This window comes from Rhynchophorus ferrugineus, unplaced genomic scaffold (genome assembly GCF_030347505.1).
Source record: "Rhynchophorus ferrugineus isolate W39M unplaced genomic scaffold, kcgeb_rfMv2 rfM1, whole genome shotgun sequence".
Taxonomy (NCBI): domain Eukaryota; kingdom Metazoa; phylum Arthropoda; class Insecta; order Coleoptera; family Curculionidae; genus Rhynchophorus; species Rhynchophorus ferrugineus.
The window spans coordinates 34847116-34863458 of record NW_027472580.1 but is presented as its reverse complement, the minus strand read 5'-3'; the positions used below and the strand labels follow the sequence as shown (position 1 = coordinate 34863458).

General features: G+C 32.1%; 2 protein-coding genes across 2 annotated transcripts in view; one reads left to right on the top strand and one right to left on the bottom strand.

The window, feature by feature from the left end:
- Positions 1-16343, top strand: part of Sema2a (Semaphorin 2a) — a 1190156-nt gene that overhangs the window by 432307 nt on the left and 741506 nt on the right. The window lies entirely within an intron of this gene.
- On the bottom strand, positions 7074-8217 carry LOC143196382 (metaxin-1). The gene has a single exon (XM_076404046.1). The coding sequence runs from the start codon at positions 8106-8108 to the stop codon at positions 7221-7223; it is 888 nt and encodes a 295-aa protein (XP_076260161.1). The 5' UTR covers positions 8109-8217; the 3' UTR covers positions 7074-7220.

Sequence of the window (16343 nt, the reverse complement as noted above, 5' to 3'; positions counted from 1 at the left end):
CTTGCTGGCGAATATGTGATTGCTTATGTCTGCATAGCAATCGACCACAACAAATGTTTTTAATAATATAAACTTCAGTGGTTTTACACAACTTATTCAATTACATTCAATGTATATGAAGTATCAAATAAAACCGCTGTTGCTGAATTGCATATGTCATAAGGTCTTTCAGCAACATTGATCATTTTTCAAGAATGAATCTATTCAAGAATAAGTTCAGCTTCCAAGACAAGTCTTGCTCTTGACTCGCCTCCTTCTATCGACGAGGCGCCAGAAATGTTCGAGCACAAAGCCCTGGAAGCACTATTCGAGGAATACTTGAGTCAAATCCAAGAAGAGCTTGCAAAATCATTGGGACTTGCGCAATTCGAAGGCAAAAACGAAGGGATTATCAATATCGCCCCGTTACAAAGAAGACAAAGTCATTATGTAAAGAGTTTATTACGAAAAAAAAACATGAAATATGATGTGATAACGGCCCGGCCTCATTTAGCAAAATCATAAAAAATGTAGTAAGAAGTGATACTTTACAGCACCCATTGTATAAACTTCGCTTTTTCTAATACTAGTGTGGCATGTTGCACGATTTGGCATAACTCCGTTTCACTACTGACGCAAAAAACAAAAATTTAATTGCCCATTCATGGACTTATAGAACTGCCGTTGTCCATGAAAATATTTAGAAGCTCACAAATCAGTCAACTCCTCACCCATAAGAACTAGCATACAGTAATCTTCACCAATTCCATACCCTCCAATATTTCCGATATTTTTGTAATCATGCCTGTGATTAAGCATAGCTTGTTATGCTTTATGTTGCTATTCGACTTGTAAATACCTTATATGACTGGTTTGTGTTAAAATTGTTTGTATTTGTTTATATTAATCTATTTATTGCAATAAATTTTTTTTGTACTGTATAAATTATTTCAATAATTTTACGTTATTTATCTGCTCCGTATATTTATATAAACCTAAAGAAATAATAAATTACAAAGCCTTAAATCTTATGTTATCCATTTAATTTTGCACTCTTATATCACTATCATTTCATAACATTTCATTCAGGCATCTACATTTTCGTAATCTTACCAAATATCCATACAATCACAATGGCAGAATGGAAGTTTGAAGATATAGAAATATGGACTTTTTCAATTTTATCTTTACTATCATCTTCAAACAAATTTTATGTTCATATAATTTAACTTAATTATCCCTTTGTTCTATAGCAATCTACAGGCTTAACTAACCTATAACTATATTATTACTAAATCATAACGTTTTACTAATAATGTAAGTATTAAATTAACTTAATAAATACTACCTTTCTCTTTCGCAAGCAGAAACATGTGGGTACTAAGCACTGAAATGATATGAAATACAGGAATTCGGAACCGTTGCATATGCTATAAAAACTTAGCCTTTCGCAGACTTCTTCACTTAGTTAATTTTGAATCAAAAAGAATTAATGACTGTCAATACTTTTAGCGATGAGGTGCATTTTTATATTAATGGTTTGATCAAGAAACATATAGAATAGTAGTTGCATGTAAAATGACTCTAAGGCACACGAGGTTTACCAATTCCACGTCTAAACAACGATATTTATTAATCCATTATCGTCAACATCAAACGTTACAAAACGATTATAATCTATTTATAGTGAACAACATGTGGTTGATAGTAAGACGGTACTATGTATTGAAAGCCAACATAACTCAGGATATACAGCACACACTCGTTGAAAATTAAACTTCTCGTTCATCGGCGGACATTTTCTTATTGCTATAACACCAACCGTGACCCATTGAAATAAAAATAATATCACTAATACCTCAAATACAGTATGTTTCATTATTTTTTAACAACCACCTGCCGGCTTGGTTGGCGCTGTCGTCAAGGCTATTGCGATAGTCGCGGTTCAAATCCTGCGGGGTCATGGTTGTAAACTGAAGTTTGTGATTGTTCAAAAGGCAAGAGTGCAAAATCCGGCAAGGAAAATAATCCCAGACGCACCAGTAACTGCCTCTAAGCTCTCTAATTTGGTCACTCGCCAATCGGTGGGCTTAATTCCAAGGACGGTAATTCATAGCGCACATCCAAGCTCAGACCAGATAAACCCTAGTTGATAAAAAAATAGGCTTTATATAAAAAATATAACAATGAAACACCAATATGCCCTTTAAAAAACCTTTTAGGGAAAAACCTGCCTTTTAGGGAAAACCTTTATTTCTGGTTTAGAATATGTAGGATTAAATAAAAAAAATTGTTTAACTATTAATTTATTTATACATCTAGAGAGTAAATATTATCAAAACTTCTGAAATTCCTTTATCAAAATATAAAGAAGCATTTTAGAAAATAATCGTATACGTGACACACATATATCTAATACATAAATAAACAGCTTCCATGTTTTTTAAAAATAAACTTTGTTTGTTAGTATTATATGCATTGTGCAATTCTTCTACAAATATTTATCAGTAAATGTACGTACGTGCAGATATAATTATTATCTAAACCGAAAAAAACGGAATTTTTAACTTTGAGAAATACTTAACATGTTATATATTTGTCTATTATATGTTTGCTCAAAAATAGATTGGTAAATATCATAAACCATATAAGTAAATCAATCCTTAAAAAATCTTAGTAGGTAAATTAATTAAAACATGTCAATTGAAAATGTGAAACAACAATAGCGGATGCTTTAAACCCTTCTATCAAGGTCTAAATATAAATGACTACAACATATTTCTTCGAGTTACAAATCCACACACTATGCAATTTTTATTACAAGTTGAATTTTACTTCATTTCAACGAGATTCCCACTTAATTTTCCAATAGAATGTCAAAAATACTTTAAATATTACCTAAATCAATAACTTTAAAGGCATACGATAAAAAAATAATCCTATGGTAGAAACTGAATCTAATTTTGTACCGAATAACACCAATATATTTTATTTTAATTTAGCTATATTAGCCAGTCGGTAAGTAAGTTACAAAGTGAAATACTAATAATCGACAAAACCTCGCATATTCAAAAGGGATAGTTAAAATATACTTGACAAGATCAAACATTTGCTGATTGCAAAACCTAATACAAAAGACATGGCGCTGTATGTTGGTGTCGATCTAGTTACATATAACACTTCATCATCATTTGGTTTGTTCATTTCTTCCTTTTTTATGTATTTCGATTCCTTTGATAAATTTAGAAAGTACTTAGTATGAATCCTTTTAGCAAAAACTACTAAATTTGGTCACATTGCCGCTAAGTTACTGATATTATTTGGGGGAAATCTATTCCTTAATATTTTACATAATTGTGTATTACATATTTGCTCAAAAATAAATTGGAAAATATTATAAATGATATAAGGAAATTATTTATTAAAAAATATTAGCAGGTAAATTAATTGAAACTTGCAAATTGAAGATGTCAAACAACAGTAGTGGATGTTTTAAGTCCTTCTATCAAGGTCTAAATCTAAACGATTACAACGTACGTCTTCGCTTCACAAGTCCACACACTATGCAATTTGTAGTACAAGTTGTATTACAAAATGGATAAACAATCGATGGAATCAGTCGTTTGGTATTTTGGCCATTTCTTAAACGAGCTAAACATCAATCGATCACAAGATTATGATGCAGACGCAGTAACATGGTAAATATTTTATCAAAGCAAGCTATAGCAGCATTAGTTTTCGCTCTTTTAATTGATATATGTCAAAAATATATAAAACAGTGTACAAAATAGTGACAATATACATATATAAGACAGAGCGTGACAAAAAGAATTTTAAAACTTGCATTGCGTTTATGTTTTTTTTAATAGTAATTAGATCTCACATCCCATCAACAGACTACAAAACATTTAATTTGTACAACAAATGTTTTATTTGCCAAACTTCTAAATGATTTATCGGCGTCGTACGATTTGTTGAACGACAATTCCACATATTATGCATTTATCATATCGACGGTCGAATCGACTAGGGTTGTACAACTTGTCGTACTACATGTTCCAGAGCATGTAGCCTGTATAAATCTAAATACATTAGTGAAAATGTGAGGTATGGAAGACAATGAATTGTAAGACCAACTCAAACTGTTTCAGTTCTGAACTTTCAGACGCCTGCTCAAGTCGATGCAGCATGGCTTGGCTGCCACACAACTTGAAAATGCTGAAAGAAAAAGTACAAAAATAGATCAAATCTCTGCAAAACTAACATATTTCTTTCGACACGGTGACAGGATACTGAAAGATGGAAAACGATTGCAGAAAAAGTTTAAAAAACGATCAGAATATGCACAAGCTCCTGATAATATATCCATTCTACAAAACTATTTTTAATATTTCTTTCTTTCAGAATGAAATTCCCTTGAAACTCGGATTTACAACGTTTGTCTCTTTATATTATCACTAACTTTTTAAAGAATTTTATAAATATTTGACAAACCAGTTAACTAGAAGACTTTAACCAGTAAAATGAGAAGCAAGTCCGTTCCCAACCAATTATAAGCTTTAAAACCAATTATACATATTTACAAACTGCATTTAGTATATGTATGTTGGTCATAAAATCGGAAATAATTTTAAACAATAAAAGTATTAGATTACGTCAAAATTACAATTCAGTCAAAGTTCTAATGACGGTTTTTATCAATTAGAAAACAGACCAACCCGTCTCAGTCGTTCTCCGTTCAGGTAGATGACCCACACGGATATACGTGGTCGTTGTTCTGAAGGCCAGCAGTATGGACAGCTTATAGTTGTTATAAAAAATCGATACTTTTATTTTTGTCCGCCAGTTTGTCGTTGAAGATCTTCGAAATACCAATATTTTCCATTGTGTCCCTCTATGTAATGATTTTCCAAGTTTTAGTGATTTCAATTTCCGGTAGTCTGCAACTAAGAAACTAAGTAACTACTAAGTATCAACTTTCGGTCGCCGTTCAGCCTGAACTGCAAGCTTCTATTTAAATTTCGGTAGGCTATGTTAATTCACAGCCACTTTAGTGCGCCTTCAGTGACCTTAGACCTTGAACTGTGATACACGGACGAAAATCCACGAACTAGAGTTGATTTTCAAAGCTTGAATATTTCTTAATTGAAATAGTTTATATTATATATAGTAATAGTTTATATTGAAATAAATAGACATGTGAACATATGGAAAGTCTTGGAGCACCTTATATGCACCTTTTGTGGCCACAGCATCAGCTGCAATACTTTTACCACCACTTAACTAAACAGGATACATTAAAAATCATCGTGGTCCGGTAGATTGTATATACCGCGCCGGCGCGCGCGTCCCGTGTGTAAGAAATATTTGAATATTTTCGTTATTGCTTGGGACGTCGTGGGTCTGTGTATCTTATTTATAACCAAACTTCTGATATCAAGGAACATATAGAAATACACCAAGGGACGCTCCGAGTAACTGCGGAACGATTGCCAACCCAACGTCAACCTATCTTCTTTTCTTGATAATTAATTTTATTCTGTTTAATTGAATGAATTTAAATCCTACCCATTGCGCCAGTTATAAAATTTGAAACGGATTTAAACACAATATACCACTTTATTTAACGGAAAGAGGCCTTATCTTACTTCTTAAAATATTATCTGATTTTTAATGTCATTCAATATCAAATCTAAATATTGCATATAGTGTTATTACTGCAATCAAGTTATTTTTCGATTATCACTGATTTACAATCCGTAATATCCCAATATTTTTCTAAGCACTCATAATTTTTTCATTGAAGGTATATTAAAGGTAATGATTTTAATAATAAAACCCAAATTATTGTGATTATTCAAATTAAAATTATTATAAAATCAAACTTTTCCACTAATTCTAAATTATATAATTAAATGTAATCGTGCTGTATCTAATAACACTAAATTCACCCTGTGAGTATATTAAAACAGGTAACTATTTGCAGCCAAGGAAACTGTAGCGGAATTTAATGAAGCTAAACAAAAGCCATATCTCATGGAGTCTCTCAAGTTCCGCGCCAAGACTTCCCAACAAAGTCTGAAAGAAAGTTAGCGCCGTCGCCGAAGAGATCCGCCGCGAGAGTGACGGAGCGACGCTAAAAGAACTCGAAACAAAATGCATAACTCTCCACCTAATTGATATAAAGAAGAAATTCTAAAGTATTTTGCGTGATATACAGTCTGTCGAGAGGAAAGTTTACTTAACTTGTTCGTACTTCATAAATACCTATCTCTGCTGACGGCGTATTTCGCCAACTCCCTGCTGCCTTCTCAGGCAGCGGACGATGTAAATATTTCGTTATGAGACAATGCATCCCCGTTGGCTTCTTTGTTTTGTTTTTCTTCTTTTATTTTCCATAGGACAACACAATGTTTTTGCCGGAGTAATAAAATTCCTGTTAATTTTATTCATTTTCGTGTAGTCGCAGTAAAATATTAAGTTAGAAAAATAGAATATACAGTTCAAAGTAATTAAAAGTACAAAGTACAAGAAACCTCACATAATATATATATATATATATATATATATATATATATATATATATATATATATATATATATATTATACACGATCAAAAATAGAATTAAGTAAACATGATACAGAATAAATATATAGATAAATATTCATAAATATTGACTCACAACAATGTATATACTTTCTCAATATCTAAAAATTCTCTTCATATCTAATCAACTAAAACAAAAATAGTGCGAAACGAATGTAAACATTTTTAATGTTTAACAAGAGATGTAAAACTGTGGCAATAGTTGCGATAATTTTTAAATCATGCAAAAAAAACTTTAGACATGTTTCAAGATATTATTCTTCCACGAACTTATTTAAGACATAAATACTAGTTTCGGTATTAGAAATATTTGAAGTTATTTCAATCTTCCCCATAGACATAAATTTTTAATCTTGCAGTTTTAAAGATGAAAAAAGTTGCTTTTTTACTTCTTTTCATCAAGATTCACACACAATATTGCAATAAAGAGAAAAATACTTCAAATATTACTTAAATCAATAACTAAGGCATACAATAAAACAACTAATCCAACGGTAAAAACTGAATATAATTTTGTACAGAATAATAACACCAATACATTTTATTTGAATATACCTATATTAGCCAGTCGATAAGTAAGTTACAAAATGAAATGCTAATAATTTACAATACCTCATATATTGAAAAGGGATATTTAAAACATACTTGATGAGATAAAACCTTTGCTGATTGCAAAACCCAAGACCAAAGACATGGCGCTGAATGTCAGTATCGATATAGCTACGTATGACACTTCATCATCATTTGGTTTGTTGGTTTCCTCCTTTTTTATGTATTTCGATTCCTTCGGTAAATTTGGAAAGTACTTGGTATCAATCCTTTTAACAAAAGCTACCAAATTCGGCCACATTGCTGCCAAGTTACTGATACTGTTTGAGGGAAATGGCAGCTTCATTAAAGGAGCCAGGTAGCTATAGATCGTAATGTCTAAAGTTGATGGAGAATTGCCAAAAAAATAATTCAGTGACCCTAATCTTGTTGACAATGATGACAAGCACTCCGTGGCAACAGTGGCAAGATAATCCTTGATGACCTCTATATCAGAATCATTTGGATATAAACTTTCAATAAGGTTTGTTGCTTTTTCTTTAAATTTGTTGGTGTGAATAATGTTAAATGGCATGGGTAAAGCTTTACAGTACCAAATTCTGGTGAATTCATTACAGTTCCTTTGATCGATCCAAGCCACAAACTCCAAAACTGGTTTCAATTTTGAATGAACTAAGTTAGTAATAGCCAAAGCCTCACTTTTCTGTTTAGCGTTCAACTGCCGATCTAGGTCATAATTAAGAGTCTTCAAATATAATACAGTATCGGTAAAAGATTTAAAAGAAATGTTCTTATGCACGAAACATGGAGCACTATAAAGCGTACAATTCTTGATAGTGTTTAAGGTTTTTACTTGCACTGGCACTTTTGCAATTGTTGTTAACAGTAAAGTTTGGAGACACTCAACGTTCACTGAGGGCAAACCAAAATCACCGTCGTAAACGTATAATTGAAATTTCTCAGTAGCCGACATTTTATTTACACCCTACTGTCAATTTTTAATAATAAAAAACATTATAAAACAACTAGGCGGATAGCAAATCTAACCGAGGTTAGGTGTGAGATCGGATGACTTTAGTAGTGACGTAAGGGACATCTCGGGCTGCTATTCTCGATCTTAACTTATATCCATTATGACTTTATATTTTTGTGAATTTTACAACACAAATATTAAAACCACTTTAATACGTGCTATTTTTTATTAGTTGTAAACATGAATAAAATAACTTTAACTCTGTAGTGTACAATATAAGCATATAAGATATCAACTTAACTTTTGAATAGGAGCCCAAGTTATTGATTAGGACTCCCTTCGCCATCTACCGGCGACTAACGACACAATTGGTAAATACAGAATTCTAGGTATATTAGACAATATTTTTTATAATTGTAATTATATTTGGTTTGTTGGTTTACTTTTAGTAATTTCATATATATTAAATAAGATTTATATTAAAATCTTGAAAATAAAATTACTATATAAAATATCATTATTACTGTTAAACGTGATTATAATATAAAACGTTATATTGAATGTATCAGTAATAATATTTTATACTACATCTGTTACCCTAATCGGCAATCGGAAGATAAGGCTGAAATCAAAATAGTAGACCATATACTCATTAAAAACAGTCGTTGGACACCCCTCCCGCTATTAATTTGAATTTTAAGACGTTTCGTTTTAAAACAGGGACATCCGAATAAATAACAGACAAAAAACGACCAGCGGTAGCAGCTTGGCCGATAAAGGCGACGAAGGGATGAAGAAAGTAAAAAAGAGTGAGAAGGGAGAGGAGAAGGAAAAAACATTCACAAAACGTAGAAACATCGGCGTTTATCGAGGTACTATATCAGACCGACGAATGGCCCTGACATTTAATTCGAACACTTAATTGAATCTGCCGGCGGGGGACGGCGGAGAAAGGGGGCATTTTTTAAATCACGTCCCAGAAGAAGCGGGACTGGTAATCTTCGCCTTTTATTTTCCCTTATTAGGGACGTATATAAATATGAAAGGGACCTTATAATTGCTTAGTTAGCTGACATTCGAGTCTTGCGCCCCTCCCTTCAGTCTTCGGCTCCGCAGTTCCAAATTTGCTTTATGGTCCGGCTGTGAGTTTTTCCGGGACGGGGGGTGGGGGTAAAATGGAGAAAAAAGTCCGGTGGGAAGTTGCGGGGCAAATTGTAGATGGTAGAAGGAAAGGGGGGAACGCCGCCTAATTTTTCGGTAACGGGATGAAATTAGGTAGATTTCCTTCGGGTATCGCTACGTTTGCCTTAACGGCCTGGTGTTTTTCTTAATTTGTGAAGGGGTTCGCTTTTTTCAGTTCCTCGTGGGGCGGCGGTTGACTTATGTTTCGGGTCGGAGTTTGGAGTTTTAATGGGACCCATCTAATAGGGGCGAAACTGGTTTATTGTCGGTGTGCTTGACGCTATTAACTCGTTGATTACTCGAAGCTTGTGTTTTCTTCTCATTGGGCTATGCCTGTTTGTTTTGCATTTTCAATAATTAATGTAAACAATTGTTAAATTCGATAATTTTAACATCCTTTGCATAAATTAATATTCTTTTAGTATTATTGCATTATTCAATGTATATGTTAATCAGGGGATGCTCAATATTGCAATCGAAAGCAAATTTAAGTTGAATTATTTTACTGATAAAGCCACTTTTTGAAACTTGTGATGATGCTGCTCCTCCATATCACAATTGTTAATATTCATTTCAACGATTTAAAGTTGGCAATGCAAAAACTTACGGAGAAAATATATTTTTGAATAATTTTTAATTTAATTACTAAAGAAAAGAGTTTTTGGCAAAGCACTGATGTCAATAATATATTATATAGTGATATAATATTTATATTGAGTTTTTTTGCGTCTTCAAAGGTTCATCACTGTTATTGAAGATTCTTGAGCTAAATTTTATCTAACGAGCTAAATTTGTATCAGAAAGTTGTTTTGTACTACTATTTAATCCTTGTATTATTAACAGGTATGACAAAAACGTTTTTACTTAACCTTGATGTCGTTATCTTTTTATAATTAATAGCTAAGAAATATGTTAAATGTTAAGTTTTCATTATAGGTCCAAATAGTAATAATTAATTAATTATTCGCAAATTAATTTATTACTACTGTTCTCTGTACTTACATTAATATACAAGCAAGGCGTGTACGGAATTAATATATCATTATATATTTCCCAAATTAGAATAAAATTAATCTCTTTAAGCTAAAGTTAAAAATACACTTATACATTAAAATAGTTCGTGTGGTTTGGTTCGCTTCAATCTTCTGATTTGTTGTGTGCTGTTCCAGTAGCTGTACTGCTTTCACGTTGCTGCATACTTCAATATTCTCATGAGAATGGAGTCTTCCCTCATGCCCCCTTGCAATTTTCCTGATTTCTTGACGGACTGTGGGTATCTGAATGTCTCGATGTAGGTAGTCAGTATTTGGGTGAGCCCACAATATTTCTTAGGACTTTGTTCTGAAAAATTTGTATTTTATTTATGTTACTCTTTGCAAAACATCCCCATAATTGAACTCCGTATGTCCATATAGGTTTCACTATTTGTATGTATTATGTACTGATAATTGTGATTTTCTTACAATTAGCCAATATATTTTCATATATTTCAATTCTAGTTTTTTATTTTCTTTTTACATGTTCTTTCCAGTGAAGTTTTGCATCAAGATTCATTCCGAGATATATAGCGTTGTTGCTATATGAAATGATAGTATTATTTAATTGGTATTGGTGCATTGGTGCTTGTACGGTTTGATTGTAGGTGAATTGCACATGCACTGATTTACTTTCGTTAATTTTTATTTTCCAAGCTTGTGTCAAATTATTTATATTGTCACTTGCCTGTTGTAATTTTCGTGTGGCTTCTTCACTGTAGCGACCTTGGGGCATGTCGAATTTTAAATCGTGGAATAACAGTCTACAAAATACCCAGAAATATAATCCCTGATGTTGAACACGGGCGGGGTGTACGCAGCGCCACCTAGAAACCGATAACGAATAGCTGGCAACCCCGAGACGTTTATCTGGGATGTTATTGAAGGGTATTTCCATTCATTTAGTACTCGACTATCGTTTGGTTTAGACGTGCCACCATTGACTGCCCAAGCCTCGTCAACAGGTAACACCGCTGCCATCCGTTTTATCCTTTGTATTTTTATATTTTTATATTACTTCAGTAAATAACGATCACATAATGTAAGCACCATTGTTTCATTTCATTTTATTTCATATTGTCTCCGACACCTACGCTAAATGTAGCCAATGTAATATTCTCCATTTGTGGTATACCACAAGTGTAGACTAGATAAAACATTGGCCCCAGTATACTTCCTTGTGGTATACCTGCTTTAGCTTCTTTAATTGTAGAGTAAGCTTCTTCTTGTTTAACTCTCTTGTTTTGGTAACATTTTCTGTAGTTTATGAACAAGGCCTTCATATCAAACCTTATCAGGATTGTGCTAAATCTAAAAAATCTTTGTTACTTTCGTAGGCTTTTTCAATATCATCTGTTATTCTGTGGACCTGGTCAATTGTTGAATGCTTGTTAATAATCCCAAACTGGTGTGTTGGTATTAGGTTTTATCTCTCTATGATCGGTTTTATTATTTTCAACAGGAATTTTTCAAAAACCTTAGATATTAGTGGCAGCAGTGATATAGGTCTATAGGCTTTTATTTCGTTTAGCGACTTTCCAGGTTTTCGGATCATTATAATTACCGCCCTCTACTACAGTTATAACAGCAAAATGGTAAGTGGAATTAGTAAAAATTGTTTGGCATTTAGTTAGAGAAATGATACTAGGTTGTATCCGAATTTTAAACGAAGTCATAAAGGTGGCATGAAAAATTAGCACGTATATTGATTTTTTTAGATGTGTTGGTCCTACTTTTAACATCATGTTCCCAAACATACTAAGAAAGGGTCTACGCTGGGAAAGCAAAGGTAAACACAGAGGAACATTGCAGTGGTTAGAAAGTTTAGCCATATTAATTTTACTTTTTAGTTTTTTTGTTATGTTTTTTAGTTTTTTTAGACATTTTCGTCAGTTGTTTCAGGGACATCTAAATTATCTCTAAAATATTGAAATTTCCGTTTATTTATACAACGCGTATGACATATTTCAGGATCAGGAAATAATTTCTATACAAAAAGTGCAGATGTCGCTCCTCACAATATATTGCTAACGATACGGCAATATTAGCAGTAACAGAGACTGTAGAGAGCTCAACCCGGAAACTCCAATATTCTCTTGATAAAGTTGCTATCTAGACTAAAAAAATAGAGAAAAATAAAAAATAGAAAAATAGAGAAATTAAATGAAGCAAAATCTACACACATTGAACTCACAAGTAATGCGTCTTTATTAACGACATGTAAATTCCATATGCCAACACAGCAACTACCTTGGTATGATCCTGGATCAGATGGAAGGACCATATAAAGAATTTTTTAAGTGATGAAATTGTAAGCGATGAACTCAACATCAAGTTCAGAAAAATATATTGGTTGCTAGGACGAAACCACGAGTTATCAATTTCCAACTTAAGCTTATTATATATCAGCAGATACTGAGACCAGTGTGGAGTTATGGAATTAAGCTGTGGGGCTGCCGGTGACTCCAATGTTCAAGTCATTCAGAATTTCCAAAATAAGGTGTTGAAGTGTATTGTAAATTCTTGGACATGTATATGGTTACACACACTATCAGATGATTTGCCGATTCCTATCAAAGAAGACTCCAAAACTACGTCGACACGGAAGCGTCCAGACTTATAAATGTGCATAATGTCATTAGACGTCTCAAACGGAAAAAGCCTTCTGATTTTGAAAATATTTAGATCCTAAGTGATTCAGTGGAAAATAGCTTAATAGTAGTTGTTTTTAGCAGGTTAAGTTAGAAGTAAGGCAACAGGAGTGCCCTTTTGCCGGTAAATTCCGTTAGAGAGGTAATTATTGATAATATTAAATAATATAAGTCCCTACAGTTGTATTGAAAATGTTTTTAACAGGTTTCTGCCGTGCTAAATATTACTGTGGGTACTGTGAATAATATCGCTTACAAAATGAAGAATAATACGTTAGATTTACCCAAGACAACCCATCTACATACAAAGTGGGTGACGAATCTTGACCATCTTGATATTGACTCTATTCGAGACTAAATATACGAAATGTATAAGAACAGTAAGTACACAAACTATTTTATCGATATAACCATAATTTAGTAAAATTATTTTAGAGAAATTTGTCTGTCTGGGAAGAAAATAATTAAAATAATTAGAGACATGCAGCTTTTTGAGGGATGTAAGACATCCTTTTATACACTCTTAGAGGGTTTAAATGGTGTAAAGAGAAACCTCGGAGAGGTTTAATGGAACTTCCAGACATTAACTTAAAAGTAATTCAATTAAAAACATAAACTAATATAATAAACTTGAATATTTCAAAATTGTTCATTGTGGCCCTCTTGGCAAGATAGTAACAAAAAAAGGGTAAAGACAATAAAAATTTATGGGAAACGCTAAAAGTTACAATAGCATTCAATTGGGTTCTGCTGGTCAATTATATTTATTAATAGTTAATATATTGCTGGTGGAGAAGGACACTCCTTCAAAAACTGTTTGGATATGTGGAAGGAAGCATTGTCAACCATAACCCCTTGGATTTCGATGAACTCGATAAGACATACAAAGGAAGTAATTAATAAATGTTGGAATCGTGAACATGTTTTAGACAGATTAGAAATTAACAGTTTAGTGACTGAATTGGACAGTGAGTCGGAAAGTGAAAGTGACTGAAGGAAACTTTCAGGACATGTGATAATGCTGTGCGATGCTGGATATTCTTGAGACAGAGTGATGAGAGTGGAAACAACTAAAGGTATGCACATAATTAATATAATATAATTGTAGAAAATGGTATTGTAGGGCGTGAAAGATTTGTGTGCACAGATATGATTGTAATTGTTTAAAATTAAGCATAAGCATTGGGTTACAACATACGAATACTAATTGTCTTTTAAAATGTGATAAATGCATTAGACAGACTTCAGTCAGATTAATTTTATCAAGAATGGTGTACACAGGTAGTAGCAGAAGAAATAAAAATACAGTGATACCAAGATGACTTGCCAAGTAAACACATCATCGAAGGAAACAAGAACTAAACTTAAAAAGTAAATATGCTCTCGAGTGAAAGTAAAATATATTACTTGAATATACAATTGTTAATTAGGTGGATTAGGCCTCCAGGGGGATAACACTATATAAAAAATGCGCCTAGAAACTCTACCTCATGGATGGCGTGGAAAAGATTTCAATGTAAACAAAACAAATCTAACGTACAAACTGTTATACCTGTGTTCTTAATTGTAGTTTTAAGTCCTTCGATAATATATGTATTAGATGTACTATAATGTTAAAATAAATTATATTTGACAACATTTTTGTTCAATTATTTTATTTAAATTAGAATTTTCTTGTATGTCAAAGCCAAACTGAATTAAAACTCGAGAGTTGATGCGGCAACATTATAATGTTTCGACCTTAGAAATATCCACGACGCATTACTAAAAAAAACTTTGAATGGACTATATATGATTTTTATTTACTTTTATATTATAATCATAAACACGGAATATTAAATGAAGTAATACATATTTGTGTATTATTTAAAACAATAACGAACACATTTAGGCACTTTATTTTTTACAATATACTATAATTTATATTCTATTTTGGTGCACAAATTAATGTATGTATTACTTACAATATTTGGTTACGGCTTTTTTACGAATTCCATTTACTAATGAAACCTGAACAGGACTAGAAGTTAAACCAATAAAATGTATAGAAACATTTTAATAAATTTTACAATTATCTCTAATACGATGACATTCCATGTCTCCAGAACCTTATCAATTACTATCAGTTCTTAAAGAAGAAGAATTTTTCTTAGCTGTTCTGAGTCCACCAGATATTAAATTAGTTAAAATTATTAAAAGTAAAAATTAATTGATTTATGTTTATATTGTTAATTTGAAAATGTTGCTTACGAAAATCTAAATACCTTGTAAATAGATAACACATGAACCTTGTTGTTCTTGAATTTTGTTATCTATATTAGAATTGAATAATATATTAGAATGAAATATTCTCATATGTCGTGGTTTTATTTCATCTATGAATATACTTTGCGATAAAACGGACACAGCAGTTTATTGTTCCTTCAAATAATATAAGATGTAACTATATATGATCACTATTTTTAATCGCCAAATCATAATTACTATAACTCTAATAATTCCAACAATAAAGGAATAATCACAAATAATACTACACTAACACTGTTTACTATTAAATAAAATCATTTCATAATATTTTAAAAATTAAAAAAAACTCGGGTTTAGAATTGCCCTTTTCTGCATTTTGCGGTACAGAAACGGCGGATAATCCGGAAACCGGCAGAGGGCAGCGGGTGGACCAGCTCCAAAAAAAATAGAGCCTAAAATGTTTGTTTTTATATTATGTGCCACCGATCTGAAGGCTATTACTGGTTACTTGGTTTGGCCGTATTTTTGGAATTTTGGAAATTGGAATTAACTTCTTTGTAGCGCATATTACATCTAAATTGTAGGCTTAAAAATTCTCCTTCCTCCGTATAAGTTTTACCGTGCTAAATTTTTCCTCAAAAATTTGGGCAAAATTTCCGATAAGCCGATTAATTTCCATTCGAGTCTATCCAAAGTTATTTTGTACATATGTCATTTAAATTTGTGACGTCAAAATGTCGCAATGTTGTCATATCAACTCTGCATTTTAGTTAATATTTGATTTGACATACAACAAAATTCTAATATAAATAACATAATTAAACAAAAATACTGTTATAAAATATAATTTATTTTAACATTATGGTAAATCTAATGCATATATTATCGAAGGACTTAAAACTACAATTAAGTACACAGCTATAATAGTTTGTGGGTTAGGGTTGAGTTTGATTATATTTACATTGAACTCTTTTCCATACCTTCTATGAGTTAGAGTTCCAGCCGCGTTTGTAGTTGTACCCACTAGAGGCCTAATCCACCTAATTAACAATTGTATATACATGTAATATATTTTACTTCCATTAGAGAGCATATTCACCTTTTACGCTTGTTCTTGTGTC

Bases quoted from the DNA above. Each gene is read 5' to 3' on its own strand.
- LOC143196382 (XM_076404046.1), bottom strand. From the start codon at position 8,108: ATGTCGGCTACTGAGAAATTTCAATTATACGTTTACGACGGTGATTTT.